This window comes from Miniopterus natalensis, chromosome 4, assembly GCF_054644295.1.
Source record: "Miniopterus natalensis isolate mMinNat1 chromosome 4, mMinNat1.hap1, whole genome shotgun sequence".
Taxonomy (NCBI): Eukaryota; Metazoa; Chordata; class Mammalia; order Chiroptera; family Miniopteridae; genus Miniopterus; species Miniopterus natalensis.
Window position 1 is genome coordinate 91,864,734 of NC_142084.1, and position 23,185 is coordinate 91,887,918.

The 23,185-nt window shown below is 50.3% G+C and overlaps 1 protein-coding gene and 1 pseudogene across 1 annotated transcript in view; one reads left to right on the forward strand and one right to left on the reverse strand.

Moving 5' to 3' along the window:
• TENM2 (teneurin transmembrane protein 2) overlaps positions 1-22,704 on the forward strand; it is a 258,817-nt gene extending 236,113 nt beyond the window's left edge. Inside the window, exons 23-26 of the mRNA XM_087816191.1 lie at positions 6,057-6,353; positions 7,335-8,949; positions 18,598-18,728; positions 20,537-22,704. Of these exons, the coding sequence (XP_087672317.1) occupies positions 6,057-6,353; positions 7,335-8,949; positions 18,598-18,728; positions 20,537-21,298 (2,805 nt within the window). The 3' untranslated portion in view covers positions 21,299-22,704. The remainder of the gene's footprint in view (positions 1-6,056; positions 6,354-7,334; positions 8,950-18,597; positions 18,729-20,536) is intronic.
• On the reverse strand, positions 11,371-12,513 carry LOC148093411 (Y-box-binding protein 2-like; annotated as a pseudogene).
• Positions 22,705-23,185: the final 481 nt, after the last annotated feature.

A 23,185-nucleotide genomic window follows, 5' to 3' on the forward strand; every position in this document is an offset into this window, starting at 1 on the left:
GGACACCTGTAATACTTTCAACAATAAAGATAAAACAAAAAATTTTAAAATGTTTTAAAAATAAAAATGGGCAAAGGACTTGAATGAACATTTTCCAAAGAAGATACATGAACGGCCAATAGGTACATCACTCTTCATCAGGGAAATGCAAATCAAAACCACCATGAGATACCACATCGTGCCTGATAGAATGGCCATCGTTAAAACAGTAAGATGCCCTGGCCAGTTTGGCTCAGTGGTTAGAGCGTCGGCCCGCAAACTGAAGGGTCCTGGGTTCAATTCTGGCCAAGGAATACCTCAGTTGCAGGCTCGATCCCCGGTCCCGGGTCTGGGAGCGTGCGGGAGGCAGCCAATCGATGTGTATCTCTCACATCGATGTTTCTCTCTCTCCCCCCCCCCTCCACTCTCTCTGAAAAGCAATGGAAAAAATATCCTCAGATCAGGATTAAAAAAAAAAAAAAACAATAAGAAACAAAGGCTGGTGAGGATATGTACTGTTGGTGGGAATGTAAACTGGTGCAGCCACTATGGACTGTGGAAAACAGTATGGAGGGTCCTCAAAAACTTAAAGATAGAACTACTGTATAATCCAGCATTTCCACTTCTGGGGAAATAGTCAAAGGAAATGAAAACACTGCCAAAGAGGTATCTACACTCCCATATTCAGAGCAGAATTATTTACAATAGCCAAGACATGGAAACCGCCTCAGTGTCTATCATTGGGTGAATGGATAAAGAAGATGTAAAATAGGCAGATGCACACACAATGGAATATTATTCGGCCAGATAAAATGAGGAAATTCTGCCATTTGCAACAACATGCATGGACTTGGAAGGCATTACACTAAGTAAAATAAGTCAGAGGAAGACAAATACTGTATGACTTCACTTATATGTGGAATCTTTTTTTTTCTTTTTTTTAAATATATCTTTATTGATTTCAGAGAGAGGAAAGGAGAGGGAGGGAGAGAGACAGAAACATCAATGATGAGAGAGTCATTGATCGGCTGCAGCCCGGGCATGTGCCCTGACCGGGAATCGAACCCTGATCTCCTGGATCCTAGGTCGACGCTTAACCACTGAGCTACGCCCGCCCGGGCTTATATGTGGAATCTTAAAAAAATAAATAAAGACACTGAACTCATAGAAAAAGAGATCGGATTATTTGTGGTTACCAGGCACAGAGGGTAGGGAAAGGGGGAATTGGAGGAAGGTGCTCAAAAGGCACAAACTTCCAGCCGTAAAATAACTAAGTACTGGGAACGTAATGTACAACGTAATGACTGCAACGAACCCTGCTGTGTGATATATAAGAAAGTTGTTCAGAGAGTGAATCCTAAAAGTTCTCATTACAAGGAGAAAATTATTGTGTTTTCTTTTTTCTTTTTTCTATATGAGATGGTGGATGTTAACTTACTGCAGTAATCATTCCACGGCATCTGTAAGTCAAATCATTGGCTGGACACCTTAAACTTGTATGCCAAATGTGTGTGTGTGCATGTGTATGTGAATATGTGTGTGTGTGTGTGTATTATAAACAACAGACATTTACTTCTCACAGCTCCAGATGCTGGAAGTCTGAGATCAGAGTCCCAGTACAGCCAAGATCTGGTGAAGGGCCTCTTTGGAGCTGCAGACTGATCACTTCTCACTGTGTCCTCACATGGCAGAAGGGACTAGGGAATCTCTACGGTTCCTAATTCCATTCTTGAGGGCTCTGCCCTCATGACCGAATCCCCTCCCAAAGGCCCTACCTCCTAATATCATTGGGACATCGACCCGTGCATTTTGGGAGTATACAAACATTCAGACCATAATTGTGGCTATATCTTTATGTTTTGGTTAGGTGGGTTTTTTTTTTAGTCAAAATCCCACACAACCACAGCTTAGAGTCAAATACTCTTACAAGACTTACTTTTAAATGGCAGGTCTCCCCAGTGCCATTTTCTCCTCAGAGGCAAGTGCTTTGAAGCCCTTTAGCTATTTCTTTGGGTAATTACCTCTGCACATCTAACTAACATCACTCAATTGTTGCTTCCTGAGCCTTCGGTTTCAAGCATTATCTTTGGCTTACCACTATGATACAGGGCCTAAGCTATTGTAATATAAACTGCATTTTTCTATTAGGCGATACTTTCTTTTTTTTGTTTTGTTTTGTTTAAAATATTACAGATGTCCCTTTTTCTCCCCAATGACCCATTTATATCTTAATCAAATGAGAAAATACAAAGTTAATTCCAACCAGTGCTATAACAAAATCCACTTCCGGAGACATGGTGACTTTGGGAATAAAATCCCACCTTGAACTACCACGGCTAATGCTTAGTACCTGTTACTTCTTCATGGTTGATGCACCCAGACAAGGGGTCAGAGGCCTCGTCAGCCCTAAGTAGTAGCAACAAACCCAAATGTTGCCCCGTCAGAGGTCGGGGACCCCTCTTCTGTGCATGTGCACTATTCAGTTCTGTGAGCTTAGCACCCTCGTGTACTGATAGAGCTGCAATGATAGTCATGCTTATGTATGGGACTTACATGTTGGTCTATCTCATGAGTACATGTTATAGTATATACCGGGTGCCCCCCAAAAATGTATACACATTTTGAATGATTATAAAGTCAGTGTTTATTAACTAACATACAGTTCATTTTCAAAATTAAGTGAGTTATCGTTTGTTAAAGTGTGTATACATTTTGGGGGGACACACACACAAATTATGGTTACCTATATGAGTCACCTGTTGGTCTCTGCCAGGTGACTGAAGACAGGGCCTTGTATCACTCTGAATGTATTTTAACCAGGAGTACAAGTCAGAATCACCCGCCTCTTCTCCCTGGGGGCTGATGCCGCCCTGTACACTCAGTCCGGCAGCCTGACTTGTGACAGCGGTGACAGCAGCCCCCGTGGCTTAGGACCGCATGTCTGCTGAGAGCCAGCCGCTGGTCGGAGAGGCAGGACTGAGACAGGCGAAGACCGTGATCTCCCGGGTGGGACCCTGGCCCCACAACTTGCTACGTGTATAAGCCAGAGGGGGCACCTAACCCTAGCCGTGCCGTGCATGTCGCACTGATAATATCGTGAAGATTCAATAAAATAAAAAGCGCAGGGCTCGGAGCAGGCTGAGCCCATCATATACTTTCAGGCCACATGGCTCTGTGGGTGGTGGTCACCCTGCGTCCCGTCACAGGCACGGAGCCTGACGTTAGCGCAGATTTAACGTTCAGTGACTAGTAAGTGCACTGGGGCGTGTGCTGCTATCTAGGAGATGCAAAGGGAAAAATAAAGAAAGGAAATGAGGACAGAGGGAGACAGGAGATGTGGGGCGTCACCAGCAGTTGGCTCATGGAACCCTGAAAATCCTTCCTCCTTTCTGCCACGTCATTCATTCTGCAGAATTAAACACTGGCGTGGGCTTGGACTGGGATTCCTAAACACACAGGTTTAAGAATCTTCTGCAGTTGTCCCAAATGGAGCAACCCGATGTGGCCAAACTTCTGTCTCCAGAGGAAGTGACCCTGGCCTGTGTGACTCTAATTTGGGATCAAGATCCCCAATAATTCTGGCAGCGTTCACTTTTGAAACGCATAAAAAAGTGCTACCCCTCAGTTTTTGCCTTCTTGACTTTCTCCCCAATTGCTGCAAGTTTGATTATACAAATCTTCCCACTGAAAGCTGAGCTTCCTTGTAGCCCAAGAACTCGACACCCTATCCCTATACCCAAGCTTGGTGCGTCTCTTTTCTAAATGTTCTCTCTCAAATGTTCTACTCCCCCCCCGCCCCCCCCTTCTCTCTGGGATGCCTCCATGGAAACAGCAACAGTTTGAAGAATCAGGTAGTCCTGGGTTCAAATCCAGCCCCTGCACTTGTCTAGCTATGTGACCGCTCCAAGCTAATTGCCCATATAGAAAATAATTTCTACCTATGTTGTGAGAATTAAACAGGGATCGGGTATGAAAAAGTACCTAGCACAGTACCTGTCATAGCATCAGGGGCTTGCATCGGCTTAGATTCATTTCAACCACTAAGTAACAGAGATGTAGGAATACGGAGAGCTGTGATGAGATAGAGGCTGGCTATTTTCTGTGACCTAAAAGCAGTCTAGGGGTGAACGATTCATGGCTGGTGTGGGTGAGCATTGGCGACACCTAGGTCAACAGAGAGACAGCTGGACTCTTTTTCCTCTGGGTGAGTCACCATCCTTGAGGCTTCCATGCTCAAAGTCACCCCATAATGACAAGGTGAGTGCTGGAGCTCCAGGTATCACATCCACATCCCACCTAGGAAGAGGGGGAGCGCGGGGAAAACAAACAGGTGCCTACTTCTTAGCAGAGTCAGCTTCCTCCAAGGACCCCAGAAGACCCCACCAACAACTGCCACTTACGTCATGTTAGCCACACCTATCTCCAAAGGAAGCTGTGAAATGTAGCTCTTTACCTGGGTACAATACTGCTCCGCAGAATACAGGTGCCTGTGGTATTAGAAGCAGTCCTCGTCTCCCCATAAAGCTGCAACACGGAGCCCTCAAGGGCTGTGGCATTGCTGTACAGCCTCTGCCTCATGGGCACACCTCAGGGTACTCGATGCATAAATAATACAGGAAGCAGTAAACCTGGTTACTGAGTCATTAACTAACTGGTCAAAGTCTTTAGAACTAACTCCCAGGCCAGCCGTACCATTTCACTGCTGTGTGACCTTCAGCAAGTATGTAACCTCCCTGTTTCCAGCTCAGTTTCCTCATCTGCCGAGTGGTCTTTGTGAGCATCAACTCCGACAATAGGTGCAAACTGCCTGACTCAATGCCTGTATATTCCAGCCTGTAGCACGTGTTAAAGTCACTGTTACCATCATCACCATCGTCATTATTGTCATCAAGTGCTATTGAACCACCAGGGTAAGGTGAGGCGGTCCCAGACATCTCTCCCGTCTCTTCCTTCTGCCTGTTTATATCTTCCGTTGCCTTCAGCAGTCACCCCAGGGAGGTCTGGATTTGCAGTCAGTTATGCTGAAAGAGCCTGAGCTGAGTCGGCCTCGTTTCATTCACCTCTGGCCGTCCACTCAGGACTAGCTAAATCTCAGGAGTCATCTCCTCTACCCCAACCGGAGTCCAGTCTCCCACCTCTGCCTTCTGGGGCAGGCTTTCTTCTCTGTCAGATCAGGTCAACTTCTAAACAACCACTAACTCGTGGCTGGATGAGCTCCACGACTCCTCTCAAATCGAAGTAACTCAGTCCTTCCCTTTGTTGGCATCCCCCAGCCCTGCTGAGGCCTCCCCACTGAGGTCTTGCATCCTTGACAGTGGCATAGAAGTAAAGGAGTTCACACAGAATGAGCCTTGCGAGTCCCAGGTCTTTGTAAAATACGGATGCTGAAGACCTTCTCCCTGCCCCTCTGGGACCTTTCCTTCAGGCTTCAGAGGAAACCCTGGCACCTGCGGTTACAGATTGTTAGCTCCTCAGTTGATGGTATGGCCAGAAAGGGTTATAAGTGCGCAAATACACAAACTCTCTTGCCCCCGGGGGGCCACACGCTGCAGCTTCTACCCTTCGCGCTTTCTGCAGCGTGGTGGCACCCGTCACTGTGCGGCGCACGGCCCGCGTGACTGCTCCCTGCGGCGGCGCCAGGTCAGTCCTCACTGCCCCTAGGCGGTGCCACGTCGGAATTCTAGGACACCCTACAGCTATCACCATTTTCTTTTTCTTTTTTTAATATATCTTTATTGATTTCAGAGAGAGGAAAGGAGAGGGAGAGAGAGAGAAACATCAATGATGAGAGAGTCATCGATCGAGCCCGCAACCCGGGCATGTGCCCTGACCGGGAATCGAACTCTAATCGCCTGGATCCCAGGTCGACGCTCAACCGCTGAGCCTTGCCCGGCCGGGCAGATATCACCATTTTCTCTGTGTGCCTGACGTGACAGAGTGTAGAAAGCTCTGCTCCAGATAACCTCAGGGCCACTTCCTCCTCTGACTCTGTCCGGGCCGCGCCAGCCACGCTCCACGGAGGCTGAGCTAACACACCGGGTGACAGCTTTCAAACCAGGCCTGTTGTGTCTCCCTAGGTCCACGGAAGGAACCTCTTGTCCATCGACTACGACCGGAACATTCGGACGGAGAAGATCTACGACGATCACCGCAAGTTCACGCTGAGGATCATTTACGACCAGGTGGGCCGCCCGTTCCTCTGGCTGCCCAGCAGCGGGCTGGCGGCCGTCAACGTCTCGTACTTCTTCAACGGGCGCCTGGCGGGCCTGCAGCGGGGCGCCATGAGCGAGAGGACGGACATCGACAAGCAGGGCCGTGTCGTGTCACGCATGTTTGCCGACGGGAAGGTGTGGAGCTACTCCTACCTTGACAAGGTGGGTGAGCGCCGCCTCGGCCTGCGGGCCTTTCTCACTGGCGCTGGCCCCTGCGCTTTGCCGTGAGACATTTGAAAACCTTCCCTTTCACTCCACAGGGGCCCCCTCACTGGGAGGGAGGCAACCTGAATGAATGTCATTCATAGCTCAGCATTCTTATCATTAAGAGCAAAAAAATAATAAAAAATAAAGACGTGCTAGATACTCAGCAATGCCAAAAAGGATGGACTGATTTTATTCCAATAGTAAGAAGTACCATTGAAGCCGAAAGAATCATCCCATTGGCAACATGGCTAATCACTACTTATAAATTAGGAACCATTAGATCAGTATTTTATGCCATAAGATACTGGAATCGTTGACCAGAAAAGGCAGCAATCTCCCAATTGCCTCAACTTTTAGGCCATTTTTTTCCCAGAGAATCAATGATTCTGGGCTATTTAATCTTTTCAGTAGCTTCTAAATAGAGGCTGTGCTTTCTCTTTAAGCAGAAGTGGCAGAAACATAGTATGTGTGTCACACGTGTCCCCTGCTGGGTCAGTGGCAGTCACTTCTAACAATTTCAGGATTCCTTGTTATTGAGTCTGTAGGCAAACTCAATGGCTCTCACCTCAGTCCCCCAAGCCCTTGCTACTCAAAGTATGGTCCAAGCAACAGCATCACCTGGGAGCTTGTTACAAAAGCAGATTCTCAGGCCCTGCCCCTCCCAGAACTAATGAATTAGAAGCTGCCTTTTCACAAGATCCCTGGGTATTTCACATGCACATTAAAATTTGAGAAGCCCTGCTCCAGGCAGCCACCCCGATCCATCAGAGCTGGCATGCCCGATGAAATCAACCCACTCATGATCTCTGGTCTAAACCTCCCCATCCTTCATGCCTTTTGAATGGACTTTTGGGGAAATGGCATAAATTCTGTCGATTTGAGTGATCAGTCCTAAACAGCCAACTCATGGGTTCCCTTCCCCTTTCCTTCCTCCAGTCCATGGTGCTCCTGCTGCAGAGTCAGCGTCAGTACATATTTGAGTACGACTCCTCCAACCGTCTCCACGCCGTCACCATGCCCAGTGTCGCCCGGCACAGCATGTCCACGCACACCTCCATTGGCTACATCCGCAACATTTACAACCCGCCTGAAAGCAACGCCTCGGTCATCTTTGACTACAGCGATGATGGACGCATCCTGAAGACGTCCTTTTTGGGCACCGGGCGCCAGGTGTTCTACAAGTACGGGAAACTGTCCAAGTTATCCGAGATCGTTTATGACAGCACCGCCGTCACTTTCGGCTACGACGAGACCACTGGGGTTTTGAAGATGGTCAACCTCCAAAGCGGGGGCTTCTCCTGCACCATCCGGTACCGGAAGATCGGCCCGCTTGTGGACAAGCAGATCTACAGGTTTTCCGAGGAAGGCATGGTCAATGCCAGGTTTGACTACACCTACCATGACAACAGCTTCAGGATCGCGAGCATTAAGCCCGTCATAAGTGAGACCCCCCTGCCCGTTGACCTCTACCGCTACGACGAGATCTCTGGCAAGGTGGAGCACTTCGGCAAGTTTGGAGTTATCTATTACGACATCAACCAGATCATCACCACCGCCGTGATGACCCTCAGCAAACACTTCGACACCCACGGGCGCATCAAGGAAGTCCAGTACGAGATGTTCAGGTCCCTCATGTACTGGATGACCGTGCAATACGACAGCATGGGGCGAGTGATCAAGAGGGAGCTGAAACTGGGGCCCTACGCCAACACCACTAAGTACACCTATGACTATGACGGGGATGGGCAGCTCCAGAGCGTGGCTGTCAATGACCGCCCAACCTGGCGCTACAGCTACGACCTCAACGGGAACCTGCACCTGCTGAACCCGGGCAACAGCGTGCGCCTCATGCCCCTGCGCTACGACCTCCGGGATCGCATCACCAGGCTTGGCGACGTGCAGTACAAAATTGACGACGACGGCTACCTGTGCCAGCGCGGGGCTGACATCTTCGAGTACAACTCCAAGGGCCTCCTGACGAGAGCCTACAACAAGGCCAGTGGGTGGAGTGTCCAGTACCGCTACGACGGGGTGGGGCGCCGGGCTTCCTACAAGACCACCCTGGGCCACCACCTGCAGTACTTCTACTCCGACCTCCACAACCCGACTCGCGTCACCCACGTGTACAATCACTCCAACTCAGAGATCACCTCGCTCTACTACGACCTCCAGGGTCACCTCTTCGCCATGGAGAGCAGCAGTGGGGAGGAGTACTACGTTGCCTCGGATAACACAGGGACTCCGCTGGCCGTGTTCAGCATCAACGGTCTCATGATCAAACAGCTGCAGTACACGGCCTACGGGGAGATTTATTATGACTCCAACCCTGACTTCCAGATGGTCATCGGCTTCCACGGGGGGCTCTATGACCCCCTGACCAAGCTGGTCCACTTCACTCAACGTGATTATGACGTGCTGGCGGGACGGTGGACCTCCCCAGACTACACAATGTGGAAAAACGTGGGCAAGGAACCAGCCCCCTTTAACCTGTACATGTTCAAGAGCAACAATCCTCTCAGCAATGAGCTGGATTTGAAGAACTACGTGACAGGTGAGGACTTTGCCGCCTCAGTCCGGCAGTGGCTCCCTGCGGGGTGATTGTCCTGGTAGACTGTTGGGAACTTACATCTTATCTTGGAGAGCTGTAAACACTGGGCAGCACAGCATCTAGAACAGTCAAGTGAAGGCAGTACAGAGCAGTCAGGAGTCTGTTTGAAGGTATCCTGACCATTTGCAAGTCCATTCAGTTGAAATAACTTACAAGAGCCCTTTCTACCCCAACAGAGCAAAGCCACCTTATGGAGGGGGAAATACTAGGACTCTAGGGTCAGAAAAATCTGGTTTGAATTCTCTTTCTCAATTTATAAGCCAATGGACCATGGGTTAGTGGTCCAATCTCTCTGAGCTGTAGTTTCCTTCTCTGTGAAAGGACACTCATAAAACCATCCCATAGAGTGATATTGAAAAGAAACTGAACTACTATAGGTAAAGTCTAGTGCCTGGCACTTAGACAGTGGATGATCGCAATAGGGTGTGAGCTCGTGTTATTAACATCATCATTGCTAGTGAAGCAATGAGTTAGCATCGCTCCTGAGATGGCTGAGACCCAGTTCCCCACCTCACCCCCAGGCTGGCAGGATACACAAACAAACAACCAATGATAACACAAAGCAGAATTAAGCCTGTGCTACCTTACAGGCATCTGTTATTTATTCAACAAGCATTTATAGAGTGGCCAAGCTAGATTCTGGGGATACCATGGTAAAGGTGAACAAGACAAACACTCTTCTCTCAAAGGTGCATGTGTGTGTGACTTAAGATTTGAAAATGTTAATATACTACAAGGAGGCCCCAAGAGTCAAACTGAGCCTGGTAAAAGTCATCTTGGCAGAAATGGGCTCAAGCTGAAGAAAAGCTATGAGCAAAAGTCAGAAGGACATAGGAAACTTTGAGAGAGTATGGATAGAGAGACCAAAGAGAGTATCTCCACCTACATGCCCATCCATCCACTCACCCATTCAGCATGTATTTTCATGGGATCTAACATATCCTTAGAACTAGAGATGCCTTGGAGAGCAAGATAAAGTCCCTGTCCTCAGGCAAATAAGCAAGGAAATCAGGACAGAGGGATGGAGATCCAGAGAGACCAACTTCCAGCAAAGCAGCCAGGGCCATCTCCCCTGCACCTGCATTGTAGAGGAACAACATGGGGACCCCAAGTCCAAGGCCCCCCGAGTTCCAAGAAACTCAACAGCTCTTGGCCAAGGGCCAGAGAGGCATCAAGCCTAATGGGCCCCTACCCTCAGGTGACAAGGAGTCACTTGTCCACCCCCAAGATAGGAAAGGAAGCAGCAGCTACCTAGAGCACAGTGCTGCCCTCTGTGACCCATGCTGCAAAGAGAAGTAGCCAATCTTAGAGATCAACGTGTGGCTATGCCATGCCTCATTGACAAGTTCCAGACCCTTTGAAGTTGAGCCCAGCATCCCCCAACAGAAGCAGCTGGTACCCTGTGAGCCCAGGAGCTATGGCCAAGCTGATTTCCTCCCATTCTCCCCTCTGCACCTCCTCGGAGGCGCTCACTCCCGCGCTACTCTGCCAGGCTTCCTCTCCTCCCTGTGGCTTAGCCTGACCACTGTCCCTCAGTTCCCTGCAGTTTCAAATTAAAGCACCTCTCAGGAAAATACACACATATGTGTATAGAGCTTCAGATAAGTGCCATGAAGATAAATAAAATAGGTTAAGGGGTCAAAGAGTGACAGGCAGTGTCTCCTTAGGGGCTCACAGAGGCCTTTCTGAACAGGCGCCATTTGAGCAGACTTTTATGAAGTAGGGGAGGGGGGGACACTGTTCACAGAGGAAACAGTGTGAACGGAGAGGCAGACCATGCCTACCAGCCACAGGAGAAGAATCTTCCAGCGCCCAGACTGCTTCCCAAAGCCCTGCTGGGCACTGGGTGCCTTAAGGATGAATCAGCTTTGAGAGGGTATGGATAGAGGGGCATTTTTAAAAGCCCTCAAAGTAAGCTGAACGGACACCTACAGTTGCCAAGGTGCAAACAAAATCATTCGCAGGTAACAATCAACTTCACTGACCTCTCAACTACTTTCCTGGTTCTCCTGAAAAGGCAAAAAATATATATATTTTTGCCTGTTTTTGTTTTTACTGGAGGCTTAGGTAGCACATGACAGTTCAGAGGTAGAGGGGAAACAAAAAATAAACTGGGGTGAGAAAGAAAAACCACCAGGAGCTGGTACGAGCTGGGTGGTTCCTTCTCAACCTGACTTAGAGGAGGGAGTTGGTGCCTCTGGACACAAAGGATGGATTCCTTCCTTCAATCCTTGGTAGGTGAGAGAGAAAAAAAAACCAAAAGGCTCTGGCTTTGGCCCTCCTGAGTCTCAAGGAAAGGATAGGAAGCCAGTGTTTTGATGGCCTCAGTTATGAGAAGGGGAGGGGTGTTGGGTAGGGTATGGGTCAGTTGGGAAAACTGGCAGACACCAGATGGAAGCTCTGGGTGTCCTCTGAGTTGGAATCACTACAGTATTGGGGATGGTCCCCACTGTTCATGGGGGCTGAGGTCAGTCTCCTGGGCTGTGGGCTGCTTGGGTCCAGGGGGCTGCTTGGGTCCAGGGGGCTGCTGCTGACGTCACTGGAAGGGCAGCTTCATGGGTCCTGGGGCTCAGGCCTGGAACCATCTGTGGGACCTTGGCTGGGCTTCCCCTCGCCATCCTTGCCTTCTGTGGTAGGCTGGCTGCTGGCGAGGCCTGGCTCGGAAGGACCTTCAGTATCTGGTCTGGAGTCTGGGTGGGGGCACCCACTCATCTCCCTGCTGTTGGTCCCCTCTAATGAGGCTGTGTCTTTAGGTTCTACCCTGTCGGTGCCTCTATAGGCTGCTGGTTGGGGGCCTTGTGTCTCACGCTAAGTGATGTCCGTAGAGGAAGGGTGGTGGGAGCTGGGTCTTCAGCCCGCTTCCCTTCCCTGCCCGGTTCTGTCCTGCTTGATGGAGCCTCGGCCACTGGGCGGTGGGGCAGCTGAGCAAGGCCGGGAGTGAATCAGCGAACCTACTTCGACTTGGGAGTGGGGGGCACAGGGCTGCCCTTCACTGGCAACCCTGGGGCCCAGTTACATGAGCAGTTTCTGCACCCGCCTCTCCTTCCGAGACTCCACACTCCACAGGCCCCCCATTGCCAACACTGCGCCCCGCGGAAACTTCTTGGGGTTGTTTCTCTTAATAGCTGTCTGGGGAACCAAGACATCCTCCTAGCTGTCGTTCCTGTCAATGAATCCGTAACCATCTGGACACTGAAATGGTGCCCAGGACTTAGGTCCCTGAGGCCGCTGTTGCCAGGGTGCCAGGGGTACGGGGTCCCAGCAAGGGGACCCCAGGCAGCGCCGACCTCACCACCTACTTTCTGTGGCTCTGCCGGCCCCTGGCGACACCGCTGCCACCTCCGCCTTGCTCATTGCAGGGCCGGTGCCCACCACGCGCCACTTGCCACTCATCCTGCGGGGTCCAGTACCCGCCACCAGGGTCCCGGCCCCTACCCCCGGCTCGCGATCCCGCCGCCCCGAGCCCTGCGCCTGGGCAAGGTGGCTTTCCGCGTTCCAGTGCTTCATAGAGACTCAATAAATGGGAATTAAATCAAGTTGAACAAAGTTCAACAAAAGTGAATCCAGAAAGCACTGGAAAGAGTCTGACATAAACGGTGATATTAAGGAAGCCCCGTGGCTTGGGCTGATGTCCACAGCCCGCCTGCACTAAGGGGCCTGGGGAGGGCGAGCAGCCCAGGCAGAGCCCACCCCTGCGGCGGGTCAGGAGGAGATGGCCCCTGGAGAGGGGACCCCAGGAGAGACACCGACTCATGCTCCACTGGGCCCCTGTGGGCTCATCTGTAAACCCCGGCTGAATGAGTCTTAATTTGCCACTTAGGAGAGGAGCGGAGCGGTTGAATTTGCCCCTCACAATTTAAGCTGGAGAAGTAGTTAAGATGTAGTCGGGAGGAGCTAAAGAACAGAACCTTCTCTCTGGTGTGCTGGAGAATCTAGAATCTTCGCTATTTGCAAACAGAGCTCTTTGGATGCAAGAGGCAGCTCCTGAGGCCGGAGGGGGTTGTTTCCTCCCAGGAACGTGCTGGCTCACAGGAGGGGGGCAGAGGCCCCCTGAGGAGCGCCAAGACACCTGGGCTGGAGCAGGGGGCGGCTGCCAGGAAGGGGCAAAGGAGGACAAGAAAGATTTCTTTCCCTCTCACGGGCTCCAAAGCTGCAGCCTTTTTAACAGTTATTTTTTAAGGCAGTATATTGATGATTGCTATATCTGTGCTAAAAAGGTATTAGTAGAAAGACAGACTGGGAGACAGACCTCCCTCCCAATGTTAGCCTCCCCGGGGACTCCCCAGTCCTGGACAAACTGGGACCAGAGCCCAGCCCGGAGCCTGGTCTGTCCTCAGGCCATTTCCCTCTGATGGCGCACCTGAGAGCATCACCAATTCTGGCCTTGCCCATCACTTGCTGTGTAAGACTTGAGCAAACGTCTTTACCTCTCTGAGCCTTAGTGTCTCCATCACCCATGGGACTGTGAAAAGTAAATGAATTATGGCTCCTAAAGCACCCAGCCCAGCACGAAGGCTGGGAAATGGTAGGAATGCGTTACGCATTCGCAGCGATGCATGTGGACCCGGGAACCTCACAGATGAAAAGTGAGGACTCCACCTTTGCAACATTTTCTGGGGCATGTGGGGAGGGGTCCCCAGCTCCATCCCGACACAGATGCAAGCTCTGCTCTGGGGCGCGTGGCTTCGGCAAACCTGAAACCCCGGACAAATTTTGAGTGGCACAAACCTCCCAGATGTCACCCGAATTGACTTGTGTTTTCCCCCCACCCCTTGCCCTGGGCCCGTCTTTGGGTTTACAGCCCTGGGCACACAGGAGCATAAAGTCAGGTTTTGTGGGGTGTCATTTCCCTGCGTGAGGAGGAGGCCTCCTCCTTCCCTCACCCTCTTGTCCCATCTACACTCAACACCCAAGCCGCGGGCCGACTGCGTTTCTGGAGCGTGAACGGGCTTGCAGGTGGCAGCACAGTCACACCCCACGGAGACCCTGAGACGGGGAGGAGCGAGCTCTTCGGAGGGGCCGCGTCACAGCCCTGCCGCAAGGGCTCCCTCTCTCCAGCGTGTCCCTGGCCCGTCACTGGGTGATACCAGCGACTCCCAGAGGAGGGGGTGATGGTGGTGCCGGGTGTGCCTCCCGCGGAGTGGGGGAGACCAGCAACTCCAACAGACACTTCACAGCAGGTTTAGACGCAGAAACCAAGCCACGTTAGAAACTAAAGAAGTCAGATGACATGAGCGATTAGTGTTCAGGGGAGTGGCCCTTAAAACTCCTGGTCTCCAAGGCAGGGGCCAGGAATCACCTCCTGAGTGCTGGGGGCAGAGCCCTGCAAGGAAAAGACCAGGGTGGGAGTCTTCTGAGGCCAAAGGGCTCTCTTGCCTTCCTGGGAACCCCTTGCATAGCCCACTTCTGTGGCGAAAGGTGGGACGATTGTGCGTGGTGCGCAGATGCGGTCTTAAATAGCGTGGGGACACAGATGGGGACGCTGGTCTCTCTCCAGTCCTCTTTTTATTCTGAATCAGTGGAGGAGGAGAGGTCCCCACTGGATACTGGTATGTATTTCCACCTCATTAACACTGCTAATCTCCCTCTGCACGGGAGAGAGCAGATCTAAGACTCCCCCCGTAGCTGGCAGCAAATTCATGCTCAATTTAATTGCATAGCTTTGTTTTCTTTGTTTTAATTTTACAGTTATTTTCTGTTTGCATCAAGTGAGTCTGCTTTCCCGTTTATGGTAGTGACTAAGTTTCTTTTTAAAAATGGACTGAGTTAGCCCGGTCGGTGTGGCTCAGTGGTTGAGCATCGACCCAGGAATCAAGATGTCAGGAAGCAGCCTGCTGGATGATGTTTCTCATCTATGTTTCTCTCTCCCTCTCTCTTCCTCTCTGAAAATCAATTTAAAAAATAATTTTAAAAAATTAAGTTTTTCTCAAAAAAAAAAAAATGGACTGACTTTAGTGGAAAAGGCAAATTTGTTTCTCAGAAATCAGAAAGTAAATACCTATACAGATGATACCTGGATAAGGCAAAACAATGGTGCCCGTGAACATGAATATCCAACGTTGGGAAAGCCACACTCTGCGGCACCCGGCACCTACCTCGCACAAAACAGCTATTTTGTCAATATGCGACTATTGCTGGAATAAAACCAGGCTTCTCTCTGCTGGATGCTGACACGCTTTTGAAGGCAATTTCAAACCTGTATTGTTAAATAACTGTTAGGTGGGCTAGCTCTAATATGTGTAGTTGCCAAGTTGTTCAAGGGACTGCTCTGTGCCGAAGGCCAAGGAACGCATCGTGGGCGCCAGATTCCCTCCCATTAGGGTTCTCACATGCCTGTGTGTTTAGTAGCAAAGTCAACATTGACTCCCTCATGACAGTCCCAGGACACCTTACTTAGCCCCTTCAGAAGCATGCTCTCCGGCAGGTACAGCTAGTTCCTCTGTCACCCTTACACCAGTCAGGGAGGCCTTTGCCACATATGTTCAGTGTTCATTCATTTATTCATGCATTCATTCCAGGGGCACTTACCGAGCACCTACTTTGTGCCGTGCATGGTTGTAGGACCAGGGGGGACATCAGTGGCTAAAACAAATTTTTTAACTACTCTCTGCCTTTGTCAAGCTTACATTCTGACAATAACCAACATATATAATACACACCGTGGATGGAAAACAATAGAGAATTTGGGAAAGATAGGTCACATAAAATGAGGACATGGCTTAACACTGGACATAGCAGCATGGAGGTCATTCATGACCTTGGCAAGAACTGTTTCCGTGGAGTAGTTCGGGGCAAAGCCTGATTCAAAGGAGAATGGAAAGAGAGTAGGAGACAGTGAGTATAGAGAATTGTTTAAATTTGAGAAGCTTTTGGAAAGGGGGGTGAGAAATGAGTGGTGGCTGAAATGAGAAGTAGAGATAAGGGAGGAATTTTCTAAGGCGGACATTTAGGAGCATGTTTGTATGCTGATGGGGTTGATCCATTAGAAGAGGAGTGAGTTGCTGGAGTGATATCCTTGAGTAGGCAAGAAAGTATGTGACTGCCCAGCTGGTGTGGCTCGGTGGTTGAGCATCGATCCATGAACCAAGAGGTCACCAGTTTGATTCCTGGTCAGGGCACAGGCCCGAGCTGTGGGCTCGATCCCCAGTCGGGGGCGTGCAGGAGGCAGCCGATCAGTGACTCTCTCATCATTGATGTTTCTCTCTCTCCCCCTCTCCCTTCCAATCTTTCTAAAAATCAATAAAAACATATTTAAAAAAGAAAAAGAAAAAATGTATGTGACCTAGAGCACAAGTGGGGGGTTGATTTACACCGCTCCAGGAGGAAGGTGGGGGATACGGGTACGGTTGCCGATAGGCTAGAAAATGTGATGAGAGTTTAGGGAAACTCCCCTCTGGCCGCATCAGTTTTCTTAGGAGAATGGGAAGCAAGGTCAGCTGCCGGAGGGAGGAAGGGAGAGCAAAGATGAGAAGATGTGCGACCCCCCAGGAGAGCGCGAGGATGGCCGAGTGGAAGAAGAGAATGCAGTCAGATGGCCAGGCAGCAGGAAGGCACAGCCGGGGTTCATGGCCAGGAATTTAAAGTGACACCAGTCAGCATGGTCACATTCATTTCTCCAGGCACTTTGAGCTGCACAGATGCAAACACGGCATAGGCAAAGACTAGAATTTAACCAGAACTGTGATTTCACCAAGCAAGTGTGATGAAGTGAGAAGGGGGTGAAGGATCTGAGAACATACACAAGGGGAACACAAAGGGATGTAGGCTAATGATTGACCGTGGTACGTGTGCTCAGTAGAAGAGAGAGCAAGATGTTGAGGGGTAGGGGAAAGACGTTTAGGATGGGTTGAAGGTCCTAGGGAGGGGAGAGGGTCAAGGAGTATGCGTGTGAGGTTACAAAAAGGAGTAAGATAGAAAGCACCCCCCCCCCCCCGTAGTCCCAGGGTGATGTGGTGAAATTGACACCATGGAGGGTGAGAATGATTGGTCCAGGGATGAGCGTGACCCAGTGGGGAGGGATCATCTAAGGAACTAAGAGGGCTTGTATAATGTAATCACTAAGAATGAATTCAGCAACAGAGAGGACAGTGAAGCAGAGAAACATGAAGAAATGCAGGTGAGTGACCCTGGTATCAGGAATGACCGCACCAAGGAGCTCCCATAGCTCTAGGTTCAGCGATTGAAGGAGAAACATGAGGCCAGCGGCCACTGAGGAAGGGATGGTTTCAGTTAGAGTGAGAAGGGAAAGGAACCATTGGAAGGAGGTTGATGACACGGGGGTAGGGGGCTTTGCTGCTGACGGATGTGCGTTTCAGAGCCTGATGGAAGTGTTTCGGGAGCTGGGGAGAAGTGGGAAGGGGAACATAAGGTGTGGTGCTGGGGTGCCTGTTATCCACAGGGAAAGGAGCATAGCAGGTGAGGCCTGCTGGACTCTGGGCTAATGTGTGGGTGAGGCTCTAAGTGTTGTGAGGGACAGACGTTCAGGACTCTCCACTGATCACTGTGGAAGGAGGCAGAGTGCTCTGGGGGACACAGTCTTACTGTCAGAGCCTGGACCACTCAGTGCAGGGCAGGACCTGTGGGGCAGGAGGTATAATTCTCAGTGCACGAGACTGGATCTTGACCTCTGGCAGGGGAAGGGAAGTCTTACTCTGAGCACACAGAGCTGTCTTCTGGCCTCTCCTTGAACAATAGTGACCTGAGAAAAGGGGCTCAGGAGCCAGAAGACTACATTCCATACATCTCGGGCCTTCCTTTCCACAGCGAGCCAACTCAGTGCAGCACCCCACCCAGATGTCTTGCGCATTATTAATAACCGTCACTTATCCATCCAGCTGATCACTGTGTCTCTAGCTTCTAAACACAATGACTGGCCTGTAATAGATGCTCCCTTAAATAGTTGCCAAATGAAGGAGTTCATATGTATTGAGTAACCCAGTGCCCTGCACTGTGATAATCCCTTTACATGGATTTTTCTCCAGCCCTCAAAACAACCCAATGAGATTGGTACAGGAGTCATCCCAAGTCACATCTGAGGAACCTGAAGCATAGAGAGAGGCGGGAGCTTTCCCAAGGTCACACAGCAAGGGCATTTGAAACTAGACCTACCTTGCTCCTGCACTGGCCTTGTATTTTTTTTTAATATGTTTATTGATTTTTACAGAGAGAGGAAGGGAGAGGGATAGAGAGATAGAAACACTGATGATGAGAGAGAAGCGTCATCAATCGGCTGCCTCCTACACGCCCCCTACTTGGGATCAAGCCCACAACCCAGGCATGTGCCCTGAGCAGGAATCGAACTAGTGACCTGGGTGGATGCTCAACCATTGAACAACACCAGCCGGGCTGCACTGGCCTTCTAAATCACCACATGGGAGGTTGGGAACTGACCAAGTTTAGAAGGACATCTTCTTCCTAGAACCCACATAAAGAAACTCCGGGTCTGGACTAGGAGACCTTCCCAAGCTCTTGCTTCCGTCTCCTATTGGATTCTCACCCAACCATCCATTTTATTTTGTTCTTGTCCCCAAATTCCCTATTGCTTTCCACCCACGGTGATTTCCTAAGTCTCTGTTTTTGTTTCCACCATAGATGTGAAAAGCTGGCTTGTGATGTTTGGATTTCAGCTCAGCAACATCATTCCCGGCTTCCCAAGAGCCAAGATGTATTTTGTGCCTCCTCCCTATGAGCTGTCAGAGAGTCAAGCAAGTGAGAACGGACAGGTAAGCAGGGTTGCTGCCAAGAATACGAGTGGCTGTTGTCCCCTTTTGCAAACAGAACCGCATGGGAGCCAAGGGCATGTCAGCAGAGGAGGGGAACACTAGAGCTGGGTATAAAAGGTGCATGAACCGCTGTGACTTCCCAGGAAAGCCAGTGTCGATGCTGTCACCTTTCTGGCACAGCACACATTTCTTCAGAACCTCGATTATGACCTTAATTGTGGTATCATTATCTGTTCAGTATATGCTCCTTGATTAACAATAGCACAGAGAAATCTAGCAGCAAACTACCATCTGCACTGCCTATAATATCATAAACCTTTTCGGCTTTTATGGGACATCATTAAACGATGGTTTGCAGTTTCTATCCCATTAAAGAACATTTTTATGCCCCGCATAAAACGTCAGGGTTTTATGACCCAAATGTATACAGATTGAGTTTTCAGAACATAATCTGTCCTTGGGTCTCTCAATGATGACCGAAAGGTGGTCATTCTCCATGTGGGTGCAACTCAGAGCTCCGTCACAATAGGACCGGAGGGGTGAGCATCAGTGTTCAGATAACCCCATGCCACAGAACGGGTGCTCGGCACTGAAAAAGTCAGGAAGGTCTCAGCTGCTCTGGATAATTGTTCAGGCTGTGTAACTAGAGAGAGACAAGGAGGAGCTGCTGGGTAATTGAGAACAGCGTTCTCTCCATTCTTCCCCTCGGGGACCACTTGGTGGATGAATAACCATCATTTCTCTCATTTATCCAAGTGCCATTACCTCCCAAGCACAGCCTCTTCCATTATCCCAGCCTGTCCCCCAACCACCAATTGAGACAAGTTGTAATTTGTGAGTGGAGAACTGAAAGCCAGGGCGATAATGGTGATTTCCTCCCTCTGCAGAGCCAGGGCTAAAATCCAAAGCAAATAACTCAGAGTCCAGTGATAATCCCTCTGGCCCACAAAGCCAGACTGTCCTAGCCTGGTGCATCTCAAATACTAGTGTGCACACAGACCACCTGGGGTGTCTTGTTAGAATGCGGCTTCTGACGCAGTAGGTCCGGAGTGAGCTCTGAGGTTCTGCTGTTCTGCCAGGGCAGGCCCCGGTGATTCCCCTGTTCCTAGCCATACTTTGAGTAGTGAGGTCTTAACCCAAAAAAGTTCATAAACATCCGGTGCATTGGCCTCAGAGAAATCTAGGTCACAGCTACTCAAACACACAACCAGCCCTTCAGGTCAGGATATTCCCAGGTGTCAAGTGGGCAAGGCAGCTGCTAAGCCATCAGAGGGCAGTGCCCCTTTCTCCTGTAAGGGAGAGACCTGGTGAGTGAGCAGGCCTGGATGCAGGTGCCAGCAAGGTGGTAAACCTCCATACGATCTTTCTAGTGACATAGTTGCAAGCGGACAGGTCACATCACCAGAGCCCTGAAAACTGCCAGCCTGTCTCAGATTCAAAAGGTTAGCCTAGCCTGGCCAGTGTGACTCAGTTGGTTGAGCTCTGTCCCATGCACCAGGAGGCCGCCAGTTTGCATCCCCAGTTGTGGGCTTCATCCCCAGTAGGGGGCATGCAGGAGGCAGCTGATTGATGTCGATGTTTCTATCTCTTCCCCTCTCCCTTCCTCTCTCTCTAAAAATCAATAAAAACATATTCTTTAAAAAGGAAAGCCTATGTCAGCTCAGATCATCACAGGCGCAAGCCTAGTTCCCGTAGGGAGTCCAGGTTTTTCCCTTTCTGTCCCTCTTGTAATGAGCTTCCCAGCCTGTGCTAAGTTGCCCCGCCCACGGTCTCAGGTCTCAGCTCTCTGCGTTTTCTTATGCCCGCAGCTCATCACAGGGGTGCAGCAGACGACAGAGAGGCACAACCAGGCCTTCATGGCTCTGGAAGGGCAGGTCATTTCTAAGAAGCTGCACGCCAGCATCCGAGAGAAAGCCGGCCACTGGTTTGCCACCACCACGCCCATCATCGGCAAGGGCATCATGTTCGCCATCAAAGAAGGGCGGGTGACCACCGGCGTGTCGAGCATCGCCAGCGAGGACAGCCGCAAGGTGGCTTCCGTGCTGAACAACGCCTACTACCTGGACAAGATGCACTACAGCATCGAGGGCAAGGACACCCACTACTTTGTGAAGATCGGCGCGGCCGACGGCGACCTGGTCACGCTAGGCACCACCATCGGCCGCAAGGCGCTGGAGAGCGGGGTGAACGTGACCGTGTCCCAGCCCACGCTGCTGGTCAACGGCAGGACTCGAAGGTTCACCAACGTCGAGTTCCAGTACAACACGCTGCTTCTCAGCATCCGCTATGGCCTCGCCCCCGACACCCTGGACGAAGAGAAGGCCCGTGTGCTGGACCAGGCCAGGCAGAGGGCCCTGGGCACCGCCTGGGCCAAGGAGCAGCAGCGAGCCAGGGAAGGGCGAGAGGGGAGCCGCCTGTGGACGGAGGGCGAGCGTCAGCAGCTCCTGAGCACGGGCCGTGTGCAGGGCTACGAGGGCTACTACGTGCTCCCTGTGGAGCAGTACCCAGAGCTCGCAGACTGTAGCAGCAACATCCAGTTTTTAAGACAGAACGAGATGGGTAAGAGGTAACAAAATCACCGGCTGCCATTCCTTGTCTGGATGGCTCGGCGGGAGTAAACTGTCCTCTCCTCTCCTAAGGAGACGAAGACCTAACAGGGGACCGAGGCCGGGCTGCTTTGGGTGCCAGTGGCGAGCAGGCTCACATTTTTTGAGTTCCGATGCGAGACGTCCCACATCCCAAAGCAGACTAAAGCCCGGCTCACAATTCCGAGGAAAACAAAACAGAAACGGATGAGTGGATGAGTGAGCGAACGCACGCGGTGTTCCAAGTTCCCCTAAACTACGGCCCACTTGTTCTGGGCCTACACGGAGAAACAGACGCGACGTGTCCGAAAGGAACAAGAGGGAAAACACACACCCGCACACACAGATTAAAAAAAAAGCAAAACACACACACGACCGAAAAAGTAAAACGCAAAGAGATGAAGGCGAGAAGGCCTCACGTTCTATTACCTCACTAAGTCACAGGTGAGCGACACGCAGAGACTTCCCTGGGGCCGGGCATCCCCGGACCGGCCGAGACGACCCACTCAGACTGCTCGTTGGACAAACTACTACTGACGTTTTCGTTTAAATACAGGTGCATTTAAAACACGACTTGGGGGCGATTTGTGTGTAGCGACTGGGGAGGGGGGGCATACAAGTGAAAGAGTGAGCACTGGAAATGCTTTTTAAAGAAAAATTAAAAACACGAGGGGGGAAAAAAAAAATCAAGGCAATTCCTATCCGACGTCCAAGCGAGATAATACCGTTCAGCACTTAACTCTCAGGTCCCCGCGTAGCCTGGCCTGAGCGAATTTACTGGAGCGCAGAGTGTACAATTTAACTCAAAATGGTGGCTATACTCACTACCGATCAATTTCATACTCTTTTGTCTTTGAAGATTCCATTGTGGACAGTAATACGCAGTTACAGGGTGTAGTCTGTTTAGATTCCGTAGTTCGTGGGTTATCAGTTGCAGTAGAGGTGTGGCATCGTGACACTCTTTTGCTAACGGGCACTACTTCAGATCACCCTGTACATACCTGAGCCTCAAGGCACAATCACTGTTTCAGATTTTAAATTCTTAGTGTGTTTGTTTGGTCCAGAAACTGAGACAATCACATGACACAGTCACCACAAGGAGAGAAAACAAAACAAAAAAAATTTAAAAAAAAAAAGAAAACCCACAAAAAAAAAAAAAACACAAACAAAACAAAAAAACAGTTTTAAAAAGAAAAAAAAAACAAAAAAAAATGTCTAATAAGAACTTTGGTACAGGAACTTTTTTGTAATATACATGTATGAATTGTTCATCGAGTTTTTATATTAATTTTAATTTGCTGCTAAGCAAAGACTAGGGACAGGCAAAGATAATTTATGGCAAAGTGTTTAAATGGTTTATACATAAATAAAGTCTCTAAAACTCCTGTGGACACTGGTCTTCTGTGGAAATGCTTTGAGGTGAGGACAGGGGGAAAGTTGCTGGAGAAAAGGGGATGAGCTGGTGTTTTGAAGTTTTGGAGGAGCTTTGGCTGGAGGTCTCTCAGTGCCCCCAAACCACTGTCAATTCTAGACAGATCTCTCCCTACGCCTGCAGCCTGCTCCCTACGTGAAATGGGTGGAGAAGAGAGTCTGGGCTGGGGCCCGTGGGCAGTGAGGACCCTCTGGCCCACCCATGGGTGGACGGATCCCTGCAGGCCTCCTGGGACAGTCAGGTTTCTCCCTGCTCCCACCTTCTAGTTCTGGGAGGTGCTGGAGGGGAAATTGATGGCAAACCCTGGCCACATTGGGAGACGCGCACGTTTGCATGGTTCTGTGTGTGTGTGTGTGTTTGCATTTTCTTCCAGACTAGGTCAATTTACCCCAAAACGTGCACACTTAGGACAACCCAAGTAAGAAGAGCACTTAGGATTT